Genomic DNA, 22,416 nt, shown 5'->3' with positions numbered 1-22,416 from the left:
GCGAGCCGCCCCTCCGCCCCGGCTCCCTCCCGCCAGTCCGTGGAGCGTGCACCGCCTCGCCGCCCTTCCTACCCTCTTCCGTGGGCCTCTAGTTTGCGCTTGACTCCGGAGACTCCCTTCTGCTCTTTAACCTCTCAATTGATGTTTTGGAAATTAGACAATGTCTCAAGGAAAAATACATAAGACATGCTAGCTTCACCTCTCTAAGCTCCCTGACTTTCTGGAAACTTGACTCAAGTCTTGCTTTGGTATAAATCTAGTATCTTCAAATAAGTTAAAAAAATTTTTTGTTCCAGTTTATCTAGTTGTTATTAGCAGGATGGTTAGTCTGAAACAAAGTTGCTCACCATCCCTAGAAGTGGAATCTGTTGCTGTCTCTATGAGCAGTGGTCCATGAGTCTTGGTTAACACCTTTTTTCATTATCAAGAGTTCTAGTTTAAATGAGAAGCTATGTGGTTACCTACCAATAAGCCATATTGCTCACTGGAGGTAGAGCTTTGAAATGTTGCATCTAATAAGACCTATGGTAGTGGAAGTTTTACTGTAATTCGTATATGACATGGTGTTTCTTCTCACTCATTCTGTTCACCTCTCACCCTTTCCAGTTTTTCAGAAGAGTTTGGTAGAAACAAACCATCTTCTCATAGCCAACAAGTAGCCTTAGAATAATTGCAGGCCTATTCTCCTCTGCCAGCCTCCCCACTGTCTTTTGGCATCCTGCATCTTGTAGGAGAGGCAGGATAGTGTTCTGAATTAGAAGTCAGGAGATCTATAGTCAAGTTTAGGTCTTAGGCTATTTACCTCTCTGGGCTCAGTTTCATTTATTCACCAGCATAATGTAGTTTATTTTAACTGCCCTTATTGTCTGGGTAATTTATTGTAAATGCTAAATGAAGGGATGTATGTGAAAGCACTTTGTATGGAGCAGGTATAGACCCACATGCAGGATCATATCTTTGTTATTAACCACAATCCATAAAGTGTTCATGAGAACTACTTGTGAGGTGTATGTGCAAGAGTGTGGAGTCTCAGCTCTTCATTGTGTATCTGAGAGCCCATTCTCCCCTCTGTCCTACAGTGCTTGTAGCAGGACTTATGCATAGTGTCTCCTTTTCCTCCACAGTACTTTCCACTCTCCACATGAAAAATATAAAGAAAGAAACTTATGATACACTCTTTTCAATTCAGGTAAGGATATTTCAGAGATGGAGATGTTTTGATCTTGTTCATGCTAGGACCTGATAGATCACTTCTCAATAGTAATTAGTTCAGTTAAAACTTGGATCCTTTATGCCCTTAAAATGCCTTCTCCAGGTAGTTTGGGGTATAACTAAATTAAATTCAAATGTTTACAATGCCTGGCCTGTAGCCCCTTAGAAGGATACAGGATGAGAAACATAACATACTAGCAGGGCAGCATCAGTGGGAATCTCCACAGAAGTCCAAGGGCTGTACCCCCGCCCCAAGCGACAGCTCTGGTTTCAAAGAATGGGAGCCATTCTGGCAAAGAATCCTCAGTCTCAGGAGAAGAACCAACCACTACCCCTTTTCATAGCTCTATAGGCATAAATTTTGGGTTGCAAGCACACAAGAATCTATGGCTTCATTAGGAATTTATACATCATTCATAGTTTTCCAATTCAGATACTATTTGCTAATCAGAGGGCATTTTAACCATACCAATCTACCTGATAACATGGATAACATCCATGAGGTTTCCAGGTACACCTAAAGTCAGCTTGCATGAGCAAAGAGAAAAAATTTATTAACCCTTTACTCATGCCCCATTAATCTTTACTTATGATCCAGTGAGAAAGATACGATATGTAAATAACACAAGATAGGAAGTGCTAGTTGCAATAAAACTATTATTGAGTAACTGGAGATCAGAGGGTGGCATAGATATCTGCCACCGGCTAGATCCATGGTTACATGTTTCCTTTTGCATTGGATTGAGATATGTGGTATTAGGAGCACAAGAAGCATCTATTAATTACCATCACTATAAAACAATGCCTGAAATTCCTGTTTCTGCTCTCATACACTCCTAGAGTCTGAGATAGCACTAAGATTTAGGGAAGAGTACAAAGGGATGTGTATCCAGCATAATGACTGGGCCAACATCAGGAAATGGTGCAAGTAGCTCAGAGATGTTGGGGTGAGTGCATTCGAAAAGAATATGAAAAGGGAGTATAATTCCCAGGGCAAAGTAAACACTCAAATAGATGCTAACATCATGATGATGAGGAGGAAGAATTGGCAGGGGGAAATCAATAAAACCAATGAAATCAGGAGTCAAAGTGATATGCTATCTATTATTAGCAAAGTCCTGAAAATGAGGTCATTTGTTTATTCATGGAGTCAGTCAGTGAATGTTTTTAGCGCCTACTGTGTGCCAGTTAAGTACTTTTCAAGGCATGGTATATAAAGCAGTGAATGAAGTCTATAAAAGCAGAATTTTTGGAGTTTATATTTTAGTGGTGAGATAGGTAGACAACAAACAAAGGCAGATATAGAGTATGAAGTACTAACAAGAGCTAGAAAGACATTAGATGATATTTATATACACAGCTTTTAGTTTGTATAATCTTCCCTTTTTTTCATGTTTCTTTCTTTTTTTTTTTTTAATTTTTTTTCAACGTTTTTTATTTATTTTTGGGACAGAGAGAGACAGAGCATGAACGGGGGAGGGGCAGAGAGAGAGGGAGACACAGAATCGGAAACAGGCTCCAGGCTCCGTGCCATCAGCCCAGAGCCTGACACGGGGCTCGAACTCACGGACCGCGAGATCGTGACCTGGCTGAAGTCGGAAGCTTAACCGACTGCACCACCCAGGCGCCCCTCATGTTTATTTCTTAAATCACCATGTACAAAACTATTAGTCTTACTCCCACTTTGGAGATGAGGAAACCATGATTTAGGAAGGGGAAATTACTAATTTGAGATAACACGTGGACGATCAGATCATGCAATTGAATAATCCAGGCTTAATTAAACTCAAACCTTCTGCCTCCAAGTACCATGCTCTTTCTACTGTCTTATATCATCCACCATCTAAACTCCTTCTCTGGTGAGAAAATGCTTTGATATAGTAGTGGAGCAATCACAGGAATTAAATAGTGAAAATGAGTACCAGTAGCTTTAGAAAGCTCATTGTAATTTGTCTCCAGTGCATTTCTTATGTGAGAAAGTGAACATGCGAGAAACACAATTCTTAGGGACAGATGTTGTAACTGAATATGGGGAGAAAGCAGAGATTTTGAGCCTCTATTTTGTTTTTGTGTTCTCTATCAAACATATTTCTTTCCAAACTGGACAAGATAGAGCCTACATAGATTGGGGGAGGGGGAGAGCTAACACTTGAACTGGAAGAGAAGTTAAATGTTTCAAATTTAGATCAGAACGAACACATTATTTTGAGTGGGTACCTTGTGCCAGGTCCAGTGCTAGGCTGTAGGTATATACTAGTGATCTATATATAGTATAGGCTCTAGGTATATATAGTGATCTAACAGATAATCGTCTTTGCCTTTGTGGAGGCTATATCCAGGTTTGTTCACTGAATATGGGGGCTCCGTTGTTGGTTTTGTTCTGTCTGATCCTCTCCTGAGGGAAAATACAGAAGCTGTGCTTATTAAGATTCCAAATAAGATAGCTAGAAAGGAGTGCTCACCCACCAAATGAGGGAATCTGCTGTGTCACAGTAGGCTGAAGTCAATACACAGTAATTACAAAGTCTCTGCATTAAAATTAAAAACAAAACAGGAACAAAACTGAAATACCAAAATGCAGATAGGAAGAAATCCATCCTGATAGCAGTCTATATGAAAGAGATTTATGATGCTATTGATGGCAGCCTTCACTTAAGTCATATCAGTAACATATACCGCCAATAGTTTTGAAAACTTGGGTTTTATTACTCTGACAGACATTACCACACTTCTCCTTACTGGTAGGAGCACATTTGAAGTATTTGCTTTTGTTTTTCTGCTCAGGCCATTGTGTCTTCCACTTAACAAAGTGGAATGCTTCCAGGAAATATAATTTAGAATTTTTCTAAAAATAAATGAGGGGCACCTGGGAGGCTCAGTCAGTTGATTTTAGCTCAGGTCATGGTCCCAAGGTTGCGGGATCAGACCTTGCTTCAGTCCATGCTGAATGTGGAGCCTGTTTAAGATTCTCTTTCTCTCCCTATCTGCCCCTCTCCCAGGCTCATGTGTTCTCTCTCTCTCTCAAATAAAAAATAAAATAAAGACAAAAACAAATGAAAGGAACTGGGAGTTTAGTTTGGAGTTGACCAAGATGGTGATACAGGAGACTCCTGAGCTTCCTTGCTCCCACAGATGCCCCAAATATACAGACACATGTGAACACTTCCCTCTGAAGGAGGTCCAGAAACTAGCTGAGTGGCTCTAGAGATTGTGAGAATGAGCAAATAACCACATCAAAATGGGTAGGAAAGTCTGAGACACATTGTCACCATAAACCCCACCCTCCAATACAATGTCACAATCAAGATAGAACCTTCAACTCCTAGCTACTCCCTGAAGAGTGAAGAGTTTGGACTCCACATCTAGTGCTCCAACTTTTAAGACTTTCACTGGAGGTATGGGCCTCCAAACACCTAGCTCTGAAAGCTATGTCCATGAGACCCACAAGACTATGAAAAAAAGAAACAACTGCAGTGGCACAGAAGGACAGACAAAATCCCAGTCTGTCCCTGAAAAGGTTTATCTACATACTTTAAAAGTTGCTGCCTGTGGGCCAGGCTTCTAATTTATCAGGCAACTAGAGACTTGCTGCAGACTTCCCAGTTCTGGGAAACTGACGGTCACTTCTCATACCTTCTTTCAGTTCACTCCAATAATAAAACCAAGTCCCCAGTATCTCCCTAGAAGGAACTTGTGCATACATTTAGTGCCTAGCTTTTGCAGTAGCCAGCCAAGGAACAGGCTACTGGATCATCTGGTTCTAATAGCCAAAGGGACCTGCTTTTACAAGTACCACGGCACCATAGCAAACAAAGAGTCCTTAACAAGCACAGAAACACCTCCTTCCCCAACTATAAATCTGGGCCCAGCTCAGGGGAAGCAAGCTAAAATTCCCATCTCCCAGTTTCTCCCTGGATGGGGCTTAACAACATATTTTCCTTGCTGGTGGCTGAGAGTCCAACCTCTAATCAGCTTGCATTTGATTGCTGACTGTGATCTTTCCTCTGGGACACTGTCAGTTCTTGGCACACACTCAACTACTGTGAGCCACTAAAAACAAAGAAGATAGCTTAGACAATCACAAAAGTTTGAAAGATAGGTACATGGGCCAGGCTGATCAACAAGGTTCATCTCTTATATGAGATCATTCTATCAAGATGGGGAGAAATGGCTGTTTTATCTAATGCACAGAAATTAGCAGAGAATCAAAGAAAATGAAACAAAACAAAAACAAAAACAAAAAACAAACAAACAAAAAAAAACAGGAACAAGTTCCAAACAAAAGAAGAAGAAATTCCAGAAGCAAATCTTAATGAAATGTAAATAAGTGATTTGCCTTATAGAGAGTTCAAAAATAATCATCATAGAGATAGTTATTGAGGTCAGGAGTGTAATACATATGCAAAGTGAGAATTTCAACAAAGAGATAGAAAATATTTTTAAAAAGGCCAAAAAAATCATAGAGCTGAAGGATAAAATAATTGAACTGAGAAATCCAATAGAGGGCTCAATGACAGACTTGATGTAATGGAAAAAATGGATCTGCAGATTCAAAGACAGGGCAGTGGAATTCATCCAGTCTTAAGAGAAAAAGAGAAAAGAATGAAAAAAGTGTGAGGATAGCTTAAGGGATTTATGGGACAACATATGGGACACATTAAACAGAACAATATACACATTATAGAGATCCTGGAAGGAGAAGAGAGAGAGAAGGGATTAGAAGGCTTAATCAAAGAAATAATGGCTAAAAACTTACCTAACCAAGGGAATGAAACAGACATTCAGATCCAGGAAGCCCAGAGAGTGCCATATAAAATGAATCCAAAGAGACTCATACTGGGACATATATAACTAATTTGTTAAAAGTTAAAGACAAGGAGAAAATCTTAGAAGAGCAAGAGAAAAGCAACTTGTTACATAGAAGGAAAGCCCCATAAGGCTATTACAGATTTTCAGCAGAAATCTTGCATGCCAGAGGGAGTGGGATGATATAGTCAAAGTGCTGAAAGAAAAGAACTGCCAACCTAGGATAACCTACCCTGTGAAGGTGTCCTTCAGAATTGAAGGAGAAGTGGAGTTTGCCAGACAGACAAAGCTACATGAATTCATCACAACAAACTAGCATCACAAAAAATGTTAAAAGAAATTCTTAAGCTGAAAAGAAATAGAAACTAATTAGTAACAGGAAAAGCTAGTTTGTAACAGCAAGACATATGAAAATATAAAGCTCCCTGGTAAAGGTAAATGTATGGTTAAATTTAGAATAATATTGTGATGGGTAAATCACTTTTAACTCTAGTATGAAGGTTAAAAGACAAAAGGATTAAAAATAATTCTAACTACAATAATTTTTTAATGACACACAAGGTAAAAAGATGTAAATTGTGATATCAAAAATATGTATGGAGAGAATTAAAAAAGTAGAGCTTTAATACATGCTTGAAGTTAACCTGTATTAGTAGAATAGACTGCTATCAATATGAGATGTTTTATATAAATCTCATAATAGCCACAAAACAAAATCCTGTAGTAGATATACAAAAGATAAAGAGACAGGAATTAAAGCATACCACTACAGAAAAATCATCAAACCACAAAAGAAGAGATCAAAAGAGGAAGAAAAGAACAAAGGAATTACAAAACCATAAAAGAATTAACATAATACCTATCAATAATTATTATAATGTAAATGGACTAAATCCTCTAATAAAAAGAGATAGAGTGGCTGAATGGATTAAAAAAATAAGACTCAAGTATCTGTTGGCTACAAGAGACTCACACAGCTTTGAGGACACAGACTGAAATTGAAGGGATAGAAAAAAGATATTCCATGCAAATAGAAGCCAAAACAAAGTAGAGAGTAGCTATATTTATATCAGATAAAACAGACTAAGACAAACTCTGTATCAACAAAGAAAGTCTTTAAATGATGATAAAGGGGTCAATTCAAAAAGAATTGAGCAATGTATATCAAATGTGTATATAATAATTGTAAATATTATGCACCCAATGTAGAAGCACCTAAACACATAAAGGAAATGTTAATAGATCTGAATGGAGAAATAGTGATACAATAAATGCAGGGGACTTAATACCTCAATTCCATCTAGACAGATAATATCATCCAGGCAGATAATAAAGAAGGAAACATAGGACTAAAATTATACATTAGTCCAGATGGACCTAAAGAATATTTACAAAAATTCTAACCAGCACCAACAGAATGTACATTCTTCTCAAGTACACATGGAACATTCTCTAGAATAGACCATATGTTAGGCCACACAACATGTCTTAAAAAATTTAAGAAGATTGAAATCGTATTTTCTGACCACAGTGGTATGAAACTAGAAATCAATTACAAGGAAAAAACTGGAAAATTCATAAATTTTTGGAGATTAAACAGCATGATCCTGAACAATCAATTGGTCAAATAAATAAAAAAAGAAATTAAAAAAATCATGAGGCAAATGAAAATGGAAACGCATCTCAAACCTATGAGACACAGCAAAAGCAGGTGTAAGAGGGAAGTTTATAGTGATAAACGCATACATTGATAAGGAAAAGATCTCAAACCAACAACCTAACTTTACACCTCAAGGAACTAGAAAAAGAACAAACTAAGCTCCAAGTATTAGAAATAAGGAAATAAGAAAGATCAGAGCAGAAATAAATAAAATCAAAACTAGAAAGATAATAGAAAAGATCGATGAAACCAAGTTTTTTTAAGAAGATGAAACTGATAAATATTTAACTATACTAAGAAAAAAAGAGAGATAAGACTCAGTAAATAAAATTTTAAGTGGAAGAGTAGAATTACAACTGATACCACAGAAATATAAAGGATCATAGTTTCTACTAGTATGAACAGTTATATACCAACAAATTAGACCACCTGGAAGAAATAGATAAATTCCTGGAAGCATACAGACTATGGATAATGAATCATGAAGAAGTAGAAAATTTGAACAGACCAACCAAATATGAGTAAGAAGATTGAATCAGTAATCAAAGACCTCCCAACAAAGGAAAGTCCAAGACCAGATAGCTTCACTGGTTATTTCTATCAAACATTTAAAGTAAAACTAGCACCAATCCTTCTCAAACTCTTCTAAAACAAAGAAGGGGGGAAACACTTCCAAACTAATTTTATGAGGCCCGCATTACTCTGATACCAAAGCTAGACAAGGACATTATAAGAAAAGAAAATTATAGCCCCAGTATAGATTCATGAACACTTAATAAAATATTAGCAAACCAAATTCAGCAATACATTAAAAGGATGATACACCATGATCAAGTGAAATTTACTCTGGGGATACAAGGTGTTGGGAAAACTGGATATACACATGCAAAAGAATGAAACCAAATTCTATCTTATGTCATAGACAAATATCAACCCCAAATGGATTAAAGACTTGGACATAAGATTTGAAACCTTAAAACTCCTAGAAGAAAGCATACATGTAAACTCCTTGATATTGATCTTGGTGATAGGGTTTTGCATTTGACATTAAAAGCAGAAATAAACACCTGGGACTATATCAGACTAAAAGGTTTCTGCACAGCAAAGTAAACCATTAATAAAAGGAAAAGGCAACCTATGTAATGGGGGAAAATATTTATAAACCACATATCTGATAATTGCTTAATATCCAAAATGTACAAAATCTTGTATAATGCAATAGTAAAACAAACAACAACAACAAAAACCCCAAATAACCCAATTGAAAAATGGCCAAAGGACTTGCATAGGTATTTTTCCAAAGAAGACGTACAGATGTCCAACAGGTACATTAAAAGCTGCTCAATATACCTAATCATCAGGGAAAGGCAAATCAAAATACAATAAGATATCACCTCACTCCTGTATAGCTGTCAATTATCAAAAAGATGGAAGATAACAAATACTGGAGAAGAGGTGGAGAAAAAGGAACCCTTGTATACTGTTGGTAGAAATGTAAACTGGTCCAACCACTATGGAAAACAGTATAGAGGTTCATAAAAAAATTAAAAATAGAATTGCCATATGATCTAGAAGTCTTATTTCTGGGTATATATGCAAAGGAAATGAAATAGTTATCCTGAAGAGATATCTGTATTCCTATGTTCATAGCAGCATTATTTACATAGCCAAGGTATGGAAACACCCTGTGTGTGATAATAGATGAATAAAGAAAGTGTGATTGTTTTATATGTATATAAATACTGTATATGTACTTAAATAATGTATATGTATATAAATGTGATTTTTTAAATATGTATATGTAATATTCCATGGTGTGGGTGTGGAATATTACATGGCCATAAAAAATAATGAAATCTTGCCATTTGCAACAACATGGATAGATCTAGAGTGTATAATGCTAAGTGAAATAAGTCAGAGAAAGACAAATACCATATGATGTCACCCATGTGGAATTTAATAAATAAAACAAATGAGAAAACAAAGAAAAAAAGAGAGACAAACACAAAACAGACTCTTAAATACAGAGAACAAACTGGTAGTTCCTAGAGGGGAGGTTGGTGGGGGGATGGGTGAAATAGGTGAAAGGAATCAGGCTTACATGATGAGCACTGAGTAATGTATAGGATTGATGATCCTGAAATGTACACCTGAAACTAATATAACACTGTATGTTAATTATACTTGAATAAAAACAAAACACAATTCTGGGATTTGGAAATTCTTACTTAATTGGATTCAACCTTTTTAGCAGTCATTTGTTGAACATTTTTAGTGCTTCCCCTGGGTCAGGTGCTTCTTTACTAGATCTCTAATCTGGTCACTTAAGGGAATGAAGAGATTCCATTGTTCCAGAAAAGGAAATGTGGCAATGGCAGTTGATTTTACCAAAGCTCGAAGAAGTCCATTGAAACCCCAAGTGGAGTAACAAGACCAGGGAAATTATCTGAGAGTGGAGAGTAGAACTCAGTTTGTGGGCAGTTAGAGGATGCTCTGGATTGTAAAGGGGGGTTGTGAGAACTGAAATTTACAGTTCCCTCCTAAGCAATACACGGATTTTAAATTGCAACAAAATTTACTAAATTGACACTTCATTTTTCTCAGGGTCGTACCCCCATACTGATGATGGTGTATACAGCAAGCTCTTTGGATGGATGGGGTGCTGTCCACAATACTTTGGACTCACATAGTGAGTATTCCTTAGGTCCTTTCTCAGGAGAATAGATGATACAGATGACACTGGCCTGTTTTTTTTTTTTTTTTTTTTTTTTTTTCCTTCTGGTTAGAGTACTTGAGATTTAGGGGACAAGGCTTCTAGGTCTTATAGCTTTATAAGTATCAATGTGATTAAGTAATCACCTTAACAGATATCTCTGCAGGTCATTGTAACTGAAATTCAAATTAGCAGGATCAGATTTTATTTTATTGAAGCTATTAAAGTAATCATAGTTCTGAGTTGTTCTGAGAGGGCAATTCAATTAGAGTGTATTGGGTGAATGTAGAATTTTCTCTGGTCCCACAGTATCTGCCATGTGCTTTCAGAAGAGTTGGCAAAGATCATTAAAATGTAGTTTATGGATAACAGGTTATGGAGAACAGGTAAATGTTCCCGTTACCATGATTTTAGATTATGCACTGTGAGAAGTCACTAAGTGCTTCAGAACACTGAGCTGGACATATATTTACCTAAGACTATGATGAATACACAAATGTTTAAAACATGCAGTTTGAACATCCCTCAAAGGGCTATTAATTCTTTCAAACTTTAATTTTCTCCCCCATTTCTCCTTTTCTTCCTACCTATGTGGCAGTGTTAATGAAAGAGATACGTGATATGTTCAACTACAGTTTCTCCCTCGACTTCTATATGTTCCATGGTGGCACCAACTTTGGCTTCATGGGTGGATCTGCAGTTTTGGACAATTACCTCCCTATGATCACAAGCTATGGCAAGTACTTGTCCCCCACAACTGTCTCCAACCTAGCCATCCCACCATTTGAGACTGGAGTTCCTAAGGTGGGTCTCTGGAAACAGTCACTGGGACTGTTCATCTGTTTTGCCTTTAACAAATGCTGGAGATTGAGAGTTTAATATTTATTCTTCTTGATGGTATTAGAATTTACCAACCCCTAGAATGTAGGCTGTCTGGGACTTCGCAGGCAGAGGCATCGGTTGTTTAATCTTGTCTTCCACTGTGCAGACCCTAATTTTTAGAAGTTCACTGCAAAACCAGTTGCTTTGGATCTCTTGATAACACCAGGGAATTGATTAATAGATCTTCCCCAGTCTATAACTCTACTGAGAGACCAAATGAAAAGTCAAGAGTGAAAGAAAGGAAAAAGTTTAATTAGAAATTGAATAGAAGAAGCCAGTGGATTGGAGTAGTCTGGGCTCTTATCCAGGACTTACTAGATATCCAGGGAATGGTGTTATTTGCCTTCAGTTGAAAGCCTTAGAGAGTATGGCAAATGTCTCCTGGTTTGGACTAATTGGGACATGGTGTTTTCTTGTCTAATGCCAAAAGTTTTTTCTTCCTTTTTTTTTTAAAGTTTGTTTATTTATTTTGAGAGAAAGAGAGAGAGAGAGAGCGCGCACTCACTGCCCCTCTGGAGAGGAACAGAAAAAGAGGGAGAAAGGGAGAGAGAGAGTATGTGTGTGAGTAGGGGAGGGGCTGAGAGAAAGGGAGAGGGAGAGAGAGAGAAAGAAGAGAGAGAGAGAGAGAATGAGAAGGGGAGGGAGAGAGAATCCTAAGCTGGCTCTGCACTGTCAGCACACAGCCTGGCTCAGGGCTCGATCTCATAAACTGTGAGATCATGACCTGAGCCAAAACCAAAATTGGACACTTACTTGACTGAGCCACCCAAGCACCCCAAAAGTTTTTCCTGCCAAAGCTTCTATATTAAGGATCCTTTTGCTCAGTGCTAATTTCTTATATCTTCCTTTGCTGAAGTTGGAGCTTTCCTGGGGAAAGTGACAAATTTCTTTATATTTTTCAGGGTATGGGGCACTGCTAACAGAGAACGGAGAATATACATCTGAGTACCTCGTATTTCAAGAGTTTTTTACCTCTTCTTTTGGTATCTAGCAACAACCTCAATCTGAAAGATAACTCAGCCTCTCAATTTGTCTCTGTCTTGTGAAGAGGAGATTGAGGGAATGGATAAAGATGTGTTTTTTGGGAGATGTCCAGTTTATTTTATTATTAGGCACTGGGGATTCAAATATGCACAAAATACAGGGCCCACCCTCTAGGTGCTCAACATCAAGGCCTATGTTTCTTAGTCTTGATTGTACATTGGCGTCCTCTGTGGAACTTGTAAAAGCCAGAGGTGCCAGGCCCTTCCCAGAGCTGTTAGATAAGTATGTCTTTGTTGAAAAGGGGGAGGGGAGGGTCAGAATCTGAGCATATTTATTTTCCCATTGGACTTTAGCAGATTCTGATGAGCATCCAAGGGTTTAGAGCTACTGGTCCAGCAGTGGGCTTGATGTACCACCTCCTTTTCCAGGACAGCAGGGCATCCTGCCTTAGAGCTGAAATAGATATGAAAGGAATCTCACTCAATTACTGCCTACCTCATGGTTCTTTCTGGAATTGGGAAGAACTGGGCCCTTCATTCTTGGTGGTTTGGGGATAGCAGGGTAAATGGTGCCCTTGAATGGGTTGGAGGAGGATCTCAGAATGGCCCAATCTCCTATTTTTCATTGCAGGGGTTCCCATGCCTCAGCGACCAGATTTAATACCTAAGGCAATATATAAGTCACTGCGAACACCATACTACATTGCACTGTGGGATGTCATACCCTACCTAAAGGAGGTAAGCTTTTTCTGGGTGTAAAAGCATGGGATAGCCTTTGGACAGAAGAGAGAGGAGGGAAAGGCTTAGCTCAAAGAATAGGAAGTAAATTATTAGGGAACCCAAAACAATCCTTAGCCATTTTAATTCCATCTCCTAATTTTACAGTTCAGAATAATAAATAAGAATTATTTAGAATTCTAGAATAAGAATTCGGGAACATACAGAAATTTTAAATTTGAAGAAACAGTATAAACATTACAGGATATTAGGAAATGTCCTTTCAATAGTGTAGCCAAGAAGAGATCCCTGCCTTCTGAAGATGGTTACAATAAAGGCACACTGATTGAATCTAAGGCAATGATTTTTAAACTTTTGGTTTAGTAGGGGGACTCCTTCAAACTCACTGCAATATTCAGTACATAAGGCATGTACTGGTTAAATCAGGTGTGGTAATTCTGAGGCTCGGTACTTACATCCTATGAGTCAGCCATCCTTTCCCTAGGATGGCATATATTAGGATGGCCCATGTGCCACTTCTGACTTACCTGTAGGGTTTGAAGGAGCACAGTTTGAAAACTGATGGTCCAGAGGAAAACCTGCAGAGTTATTCGCATAATACTTAGTAAACATTGGTGTTTGGAGAATTGTATTGTCAAGGTGTTGTTTTGGGGAACTTCCAGTCTAATAGGGAGGAAAGGTGAGTACAGTAGCAATTAGGGAGTCATGGGTCCTATAGTAGAGGAATGAAGGCAGCACAGCATTGTCAAGGGAACACAGTGTTGTGTTAAAGAGTCTAAGCTCTGGAGTAAGATTAGGTTTGAATCTTTGCTCCAATATTTACCTTGGGGTGCTCATTTAACCTCATTCTAAGTTTCCTTATCTGGAAAATGAGACTAATAATTGCACTGACCTCACAGGAGTGTGGTGTGGATTAAGACACTAATATCTGAACCTGGCACACAGTAAGTGCTGTGTGTGCGCTAGCTGCTATATTATTATTTAGAGATATGGTCAGCATGCTGGACAATCACAGGACCCAAGATTATATCCCAGTTGAGGTGATTTTGAGATCCAAAGGATGATTAGGGGCTTAATGTGAGGAACAATGGAGTAGAATAGAGGAAGGAAAGGAATTTGAGGCATAGTGGACACCATTTGCAAAGACATGGAAGGAACTGCATGCTTGGGGAACTGCAAATAGGACTGGAATGAAAAGTATTTGTGGGAGAGCACCAAGTAAGGAACCAGGTAGCATATGTTGGAGGGCCTTTGTGTTTTGTTTTAACCATTTTCTTATGGAATTTTGAAGACATGAACAAATGGCAGAAAAAAAAGTAATGAACTTCTATGTGCTCAACACCCAGCCTCAACTTTATTAATGTATGTTTCATGTAATATTGTTAAATGAAATTAATATTGTTTCATTTATACACTTATTCTCCCCTTCTTCTACTCTTTTTAACATTTTTGAGAGAGAGAGAGAGTGTGTGTGAAAGGGGGAGAGGGGCAGAGAGAGAGAGAGAGAGAGAGAGAGAGAATCCCAAGCAGGCACCACATTGAGCTCAGAGCCGATGCAGGACTTGATCCCACGAAACTGGGATCATGGACCAGAGCTGAAATCAAGAGGCAGATGCTCAACTGACTGAGCCATCAGGCACCCCAAGATTATATAATTTCAGCTACAAATAATTCAATATGTATCTGAAAAGATAAGAACTCTTTCAGTGATTTACTAGGAAATATTTTTTAATATATTTTTTTTTAATTTTGTTTATTTATTTATTTTGAGAGAGAGGAGGGGCAGAGAGAGAGAGGGAGAGAGAGAATGCCAAGCAGGCTCTGTGGTGTCAGCACAGAGCCCTACTCCGGGCTTGATATCACCAACTGTGAGATCATGACCTGAGCTGAAATCAAGAGTTGGAAGCTTAACCTACTGAGCCACCCCTGTGCGTCTCCTGGGAAATATTTAGTAATAGTCTCTCTAGAAGAAAAAACTCTGATTAGTAGTGTTTGCCAATTCCTGTGGTCTAAGTACTCCCTCTATAGCTAATTTCAAGCCTCTAGCATGACAACACTGAATACAGAGGTAAAATACAGGGTTGGGAAGAGATGTGCACAATTGGCCCTCATGAGCTGGTCCAGACTGGCTTATAGAAGAGCACTGCTGAAAATCATAAAATATCCAGCGTTCAGATTTTCTCAATTATCTCATAATTTTTTTAGCATTTAGTTGTTAATATCAGGTCCAATTGAGGTCAGTTACACATTGCATTTAGTTGATAGTCTCTTAAATCTCTTTTAATCTAAGGATGTTTTTTCCATCTGTTTATTGCATTTATTTGTTGAAGAAGCTGTAGAATTCCCCACTTTCTGGATTTTGTTGATTAGGTCCCCATGTATCTGAGAACATATCTTTATATTCTCTACATTTTCTGTAAACTGATTTAGATGCTTGATGAGATTTAAGTTAGGTGCTTTTTAAAAAATGTTTATTTTTGAGAGGGGGTGGAGGGGCAGAGAGAGAGGGAGACACAGAATCCAAAGCAGGTTCCAGGCTCTGAGCTGTCAGCACAGAGCCTGACATGGAGCTCAAACCCACAAAGTGAGAGATCATGACCAACTGACTGAGCCACCCAGGCGCCCCTAGCTTAGGTGCTTTTTAAAATATTGTTTGCAAGTATACTTCATAGGTGGTGCTGTTATATTTTTTATGCATCATATTCCAGGCACATAATGGCTGGTCATTTCTGTGTTCATAATTGATCAGAGGGGTTCAGGAGTAGTTAGCCCAGTCTATCCATTGTCAATGTTCCCATCAGCCTTTTACCTAATGGTTTTAGCAGTCATTAACAATTATTACCTACATCCAATATTTCATTAAGGCTTTTAAAATAGTATAATTCTAATTCTATCATTCCTTCTGCATGTATACACTTGAAGGCTTCTACGTAGAAGAACTTCCCTTCACTAATTTTCCTGTCACCTTGATGTACAGTTTGTAAAGAAAAGTTAGGACAGAAATTCAAATATTTTCTTTTATCAGAAACTGAATTTATTCCTGGATATCCTCCAAAGGTGACCAATGAGGTGTTTTGCTGTTATTGTCTTTGATTATAACTCACATTAAAAATATTATTTTTAATTGAAGTATAGTTGACATGTAATATTATGTTAGTTTCAGGTGTACAAGATAGTGATTTGAAAATTATGTACATTACAAAATGCTCGGCACAATGAATACAGTTACTGTCACCATACAAAGTTATTATAGTATTACTGACTATATTCCCTATGCTGTACTTTTTAATCCCCGTGACTTATTTATTTTATACTTGGAATTTTTACCTTTTAATGTCCTTCACCTATTTTCTTCAGTCTTGCCATACCCTCCCATCTGGCAATCATCAGTTTGTTCTCTGTATTTATGAGTCTCTCTGTTTGCCTTGTTTTTCAGATTCCAGATATAAATGAAATCACATGGTATTTGTCTTTGTCTGACTTATTTCAGTTAGTATAATACTCTCTAGGTCCATCCATGTTGCTGTGAATGGCAAGACTTTATTTTTTATGGCTGAGTAATAGTTCAGTGTGATATATATATATATATATATATATACATATACATATATATATATATATACACATACCACCTCTTTGGCCATTCATCTATCAGTGAACATTTAGGTTGCTTCCATATCTTAACTATTGTAAATAATGTTGCAATAAACATAAGGGTACATATATCTTTTCAAAATAGTGTTTTTGTTTCCTTCAGGTAAATGTCCAGTGGTGGAATTATTGAGTCATATGGTGTTTCTATTTTCAAATTTTGAGGAATCTCCATAACTGTTTTCCACAGTGGCTACACCAAATTCCCACCAACAGTGCATGAAAGTTACTTTTTCTCCACATCTTTGCCAACACTTGCTATATTTTATCTTTTTGATACTAGCCATTCTGACTGGTGTGAGGTGACATCTCATTGTGGTTTTGATTTGCATTTCCCTGGTGATTAGTGACATTTAGAACTTTTTAATGTGTGTATTGACCATTGGTATTTCTTTTTTGGAAAAATGTCTATTTAGGTCCTCCGCCTATTTTTTTTTTTTGATTATTTGTTTTTTATGGTATGAGTTCTTTATGTGTTTTGGATACTAACCCTTTATTGGATATATAATTTGCAAATACTTTCTCCAAATCAGTAGGTTGCCTTCTCATTTTGTTGATGGTTTCCTTTGCTGTGCAGAAGCTTTTAGTTTGATGTAGTCTCATTGTTTATTTTTGCTTTTGTTTCCCTTGCCTGGGGAAACAGATCCAAAGAAAGATTGCTAAGGGTGATGTCCAAGGGTTTATGGCCTGTGTTTTCTTTTAGGAGTGTTATAGTTTGAGGTCTCACATTTAGGTCTTTAATCAATCCATTTTAAGTTTATTTTTGTGTTAAACATGGTCCAGTTTCATTCTTTTTGTGTGTAGCTATCCTCCCCAACACCATTTATTTTTTTAATGTAATTAATTAATTAATTAACATTCAAGTTAGCATATACTGCAATAATGATTTCAGGAGTAGATTCCAGTGATTAATCCCGTATGTGTAACATCCAGTGCTCATCCAAACAAGTGTCTTCCTTAATGCCCCTTACCCATTTAGTCCATCCCCCCCCACAATACCTCCAGCAACCCTCAGTTTGCTCTCTGTATTTAAAAGTCTCTTATGTTTTGTCCCCTTCCTTGTTTTTATATTATTTTTGCTTCCCTTCCCTTATGTTCATCTGTTTTGTATCTTAAATTCCACATATGAGTCAAGTTATATGATATTTGTCTTTCTCTGACTGACTAATTTCACTTAGCATAATACCCTCTAGTTCCAGCCACAATGAGATATACAATTGTGTATATATACACAATATCCATTGTGTATATATACACCACATTTTCTTTATCTTTCCATACTTTGGCTATTGTTGATAGCACTGCTATAAACATTGAGGTGCATGTGCCCCTTTGAAACAGCACACCTGTATCCCTTGGATAAATACCTAGTAACCTCATCACCATTTATTGAAGAGACTCCTCCCCATTGTATTATTGCCTCCTTTGTAATAGATTAATTGTTTTATTGTGGGCAAGGTTGGCTCTCTCCTCCTCAGGCCAGAAGTTGCTTTGGAGGGACACTGGTGTAGGCCAGAGCTGCCCAGAAAGTATGTAGTGGGGCAGTTGTCACTCTGAGGGGACTCTGGTCCCAACTGAGGCTGTGCTTTGGGACCTGCTTTGGAAGGGTGCCTGGCAAAGCTGGTCTGTAGGAGAAATCCAGGGTGGATCAAAAGGTGCTAGTAAGGTAGATGGATAATGTCAGAACTGGCTCGCTTAGAAGGGCCAGGAAAATGGCTCCTATCAGTGCTTCTGTTCTGGGAGAAATCACCTACAGATCTCTGACCCTCCTGAGGCACATGCCCTAAAATCAAACAATAAATCTCCTTTTGCATAACCCAGCTGCTTTTCAAACTGCTGCCTCTGTGCTGAGTCTTGGACCAAGTGATACATCTAATTCTAGCTCTTTAATGGCAGACACTTTGTTTCCTATAGCCCTGTGATTCTCCTGCAGTTAGGCCCTGCATGACTTTCAAAGCAGATGTCTTCCTGGTATAGGTCTCCAGGACTAAAGGTGCCTGATGTAGGACTTGATCCCCTCATCCCTCAGGGATGAGGAGTAATACTGTAATACTCCTGTAATTGCCTGTAATACTCCCCCTGCTTATGAGATGGTGTGCCAGGGGTTTGGTTCCATTGCATCTTGGCCTCCTCTTTATGTTTCTAGCTATGGAACATCAGTTTTGCCAGTCTTTTGTTTTCAGAATGAGCTGTACAATGTTCACCTGTAGCCTTGATGTATCTGTGGGAGGAGATGAGGTCAGAATCTTTCTCTGCTGTCATGTTTCCAAGATCCTCCTGAAAACTCGCCCTTTTCTCTTTTCTTTTTAACGCTTTAACATATTTCTACCTCATTGCAGTCATTCCTTTTTCCCCCCAATGGAAAGATCATTTAATGTTTTTTTTTTGATATTTATTTATTTATTTATTTATTATTATTTTTTTTAATCTTCCAAATCTTTTTTTTAATTTTTTTTATTTTTTAATATATGAAATTTACTGTCAAATTGGTTTCTATACAACACCCAGTGCTCATCCCAAAAGGTGCTTTCCTCAATACCCATCACCCACCCTGCCCTCCCTCCCACCCCCCATCAACCCTCAGTTTGTTCTCAGTTTTTAACAGTCTCTTATGCTTTGGCTCTCTCCCACTCTAACCTCTTTTTTTTTTTTTCCTTCCCCTCCCCCATGGGTTTCTGTTATGTTTCTCAGGATCCACATAAGGGTGAAACTATATGGTATCTGTCTTTCTCTGTATGGCTTATTTCACTTAGCATCACACTCTCCAGTTCCATCCACGTTGCTACAAAAGGCCATGTTTCATTTTTTCTCATTGCCACGTAGTATTCCATTGTGTATATAAACCACAATTTCTTTATCCATTCATCAGTTGATGGACATTTAGGCTCTTTCCATAATTTGGCTATTGTTGAGAGTGCTGCTATAAACATTGGGGTACAAGTGCCCCTATGCATCAGTACTCCTGTATCCCTTGGATAAATTCCTAGCAGTGCTATTGCTGGGTCATAGGGTAGGTCTATTTTTAACTTTCTGAGGAACCTCCACACTGCTTTCCAGAGCGGCTGCACCAATTTGCATTCCCACCAACAGTGCAAGAGGGTTCCTGTTTCTCCACATCCTCTCCAGCATCTATAGTCTCCTGATTTGTTCATTTTGGCCACTCTGACTGGCGTGAGGTGATATCTGAGTGTGGTTTTGATTTGTATTTCCCTGATGAGGAGCGACGTTGAACATCTTTTCATGTGCCTGTTGGCCATCCGGATGTCTTCTTTAGAGAAGTGTCTATTCATGTTTTCTGCCCATTTCTTCACTGGGTTATTTGTTTTTCGGGTGTGGAGTTTGATGAGCTCTTTATAGATTTTGGATACTAGCCCTTTGTCCGATATGTCATTTGCAAATATCTTTTCCCATTCCGTTGGTTGCCTTTTAGTTTTGTTGGTTGTTTCCTTTGCTGTGCAGAAGCTTTTTATCTTCATAAGGTCCCAGTAATTCACTTTTGCTTTTAATTCCCTTGCCTTTGGGGATGTGCCGAGTAAGAGATTGCTACGGCCGAGGTCAGAGAGGTCTTTTCCTGCTTTCTCCTCTAAGGTTTTGATGGTTTCCTGTCTCACATTCAGGTCCTTGATCCATTTTGAGTTTATTTTTGTGAATGGTGTGAGAAAGTGGTCTAGTTTCAACCTTCTGCATGTTGCTGTCCAGTTCTCCCAGCACCATTTGTTAAAGAGACTGTCTTTTTTCCATTGGATGTTCTTTCCTGCTTTGTCAAAGATGAGTTGGCCATACGTTTGTGGGTCTAGTTCTTGGGTTGCTATTCTATTCCATTGGTCTATGTGTCTGTTTTTATGCCAATACCATGCTGTCTTGATGATTACAGCTTTGTAGCCTCTACAAAGGCTACAGCTTTGTAGCCTCTACTTTAGCCTCTAAAGTCAGGGATTGTGATGCCTCCCGCTTTGGTCTTCTTCTTCAAGATTACTTTGGCTATTCGGGGCCTTTTGTGGTTCCATATGAATTTTAGGATTGCTTGTTCTAGTTTCGAGAAGAATGCTGGTGCAATTTTGATTGGGATTGCATTCAATGTGTAGATAGCTTTGGGTAGTACTGACATTTTGACAATATTTATTCTTCCAATCCATGAGCATGGAATGTCTTTCCATTTCTTTATATCTTCTTCAATTACCTGCAAAAGCTTTCTATAGTTTTCAGCATACAGATCTTTTACATCTTTGGTTAGATTTATTCCTAGGTATTTTATGCTTCTTGGTGCAATTGTGAATGGGATCAGTTTCTTTATTTGTCTTTCTGTTGCTTCATTGTTAGTGTATAAGAATGCAACTGATTTCTGTACATTGATTTTGTATCCTGCAACATTGCTGAATTCATGTATCAGTTCTAGCAGACTTCTGGTGGAGTCTATCGGATTTTCCATGTATAATATCATGTCATCGGCAAAAAGCGAAAGCTTGACTTCATCTTTGCCAATTTTGATGCCTTTGATTTCCTTTTGTTGTCTGATTGCTGATGCTAGAATTTCCAGCACTATGTTAAACAACAGCGGTGAGAGTGGGCATCCCTGTCATGTTCCTGATCTCAGGGAAAAAGCTCTCAGTTTTTCCCCGTTGAGGATGATGTTAGCTGTGGGTTTTTCATAAATGGCTTTTATGATCTTTAAGTATGTTCCTTCTATCCCGACTTTCTCAAGGGTTTTTATTAAGAAAGGGTGCTGGATTTTGTCAAAGGCCTTTTCTGCATCGATTGACAGGATCATATGGTTCTTCTCTTTTCTTTTGTTAATGTGATGTATCACGTTGATTGATTTGCGAATGTTGAACCAGCCCTGCAACCCAGGAATGAATCCCACTTGATCATGGTGAATAATTCTTTTTATATGCTGTTGAATTCAATTTGCTAGTATCTTATTGAGAATTTTTGCATCCATATTCATCAGAGATATTGGCCTGTAGTTCTCTTTTTTTACTGGGTCTCTGTCTGGTTTAGGAATCAAAGTAATACTGGCTTCATAGAATGAGTCTGGAAGTTCTCCTTCCCTTTCTATTTCTTGGAATAGCTTGAGAAGGATAAGTATTATCTCTGGTTTAAATGTCTGGTAGAACTCCCCTGGGAAGCCATCTGGTCCTGGACTCTTATTTGTTGGGAAACTTTTGATAACCGATTCAATTTCTTCGCTGGTTATGGGTCTGTTCAAGCTTTCTATTTCCTCCTGATTGAGTTTTGGAAGAGTGTGGGTGTTTAGGAAATTGTCCATTTCTTCCAGGTTGTCCAATTTGTTGGCATATAATTTTTCATAGTATTCCCTGATAATTGCTTGTATCTCTGAGGGATTGGTTGTAATAATTCCATTTTCATTCATGATTTTATCTATTTGGGTCCTCTCCCTTTTCTTTTTGAGAAGCCTGACTAGAGGTTTGTCAATTTTGTTTATTTTATCAAAAAACCAACTCTTGGTTTCGTCTGCTCTACAGTTTTTTTAGATTCTATATTGTTTATTTCTGCTCTGATCTTTATGATTTCTCTTCTTCTGCTGGGTTTAGGCTGCCTTTGCTGTTCTGCTTCTATTTCCTTTAGGTGTGCTGTTAGATTTTGTATTTGGGATTTTTCCTGTTTCTTGAGATAGGCCTGGATTGCAATGTATTTTCCTCTCAGGACTGCCTTTGCTGCGTCCCAAAGCGTTTGGATTGTTCTATTTTCATTTTCGTTTGTTTCCATATATTTTTTAATTTCTTCTCTAATTGCCTGGTTGACCCACTCAT

At 38.1% G+C, this 22,416-nt stretch overlaps 1 protein-coding gene across 1 annotated transcript in view; it reads left to right on the top strand.

Annotated features, from left to right (window-relative positions):
• LOC125929545 (beta-galactosidase-1-like protein 2) overlaps window positions 1-22,416 on the top strand; it is a 66,652-nt gene that overhangs the window by 31,745 nt on the left and 12,491 nt on the right. The window contains exon 7 of the mRNA XM_049640860.1: window positions 12,839-12,994. Within this exon, the coding sequence (XP_049496817.1) occupies window positions 12,839-12,994 (156 nt within the window). The remainder of the gene's footprint in view (window positions 1-12,838; window positions 12,995-22,416) is intronic.

Source organism: Panthera uncia, chromosome D1 (assembly GCF_023721935.1).
Source record: "Panthera uncia isolate 11264 chromosome D1, Puncia_PCG_1.0, whole genome shotgun sequence".
NCBI lineage: Eukaryota > Metazoa > Chordata > Mammalia > Carnivora > Felidae > Panthera > Panthera uncia.
This window is presented reverse-complemented; position numbering and strand designations above follow the sequence as displayed.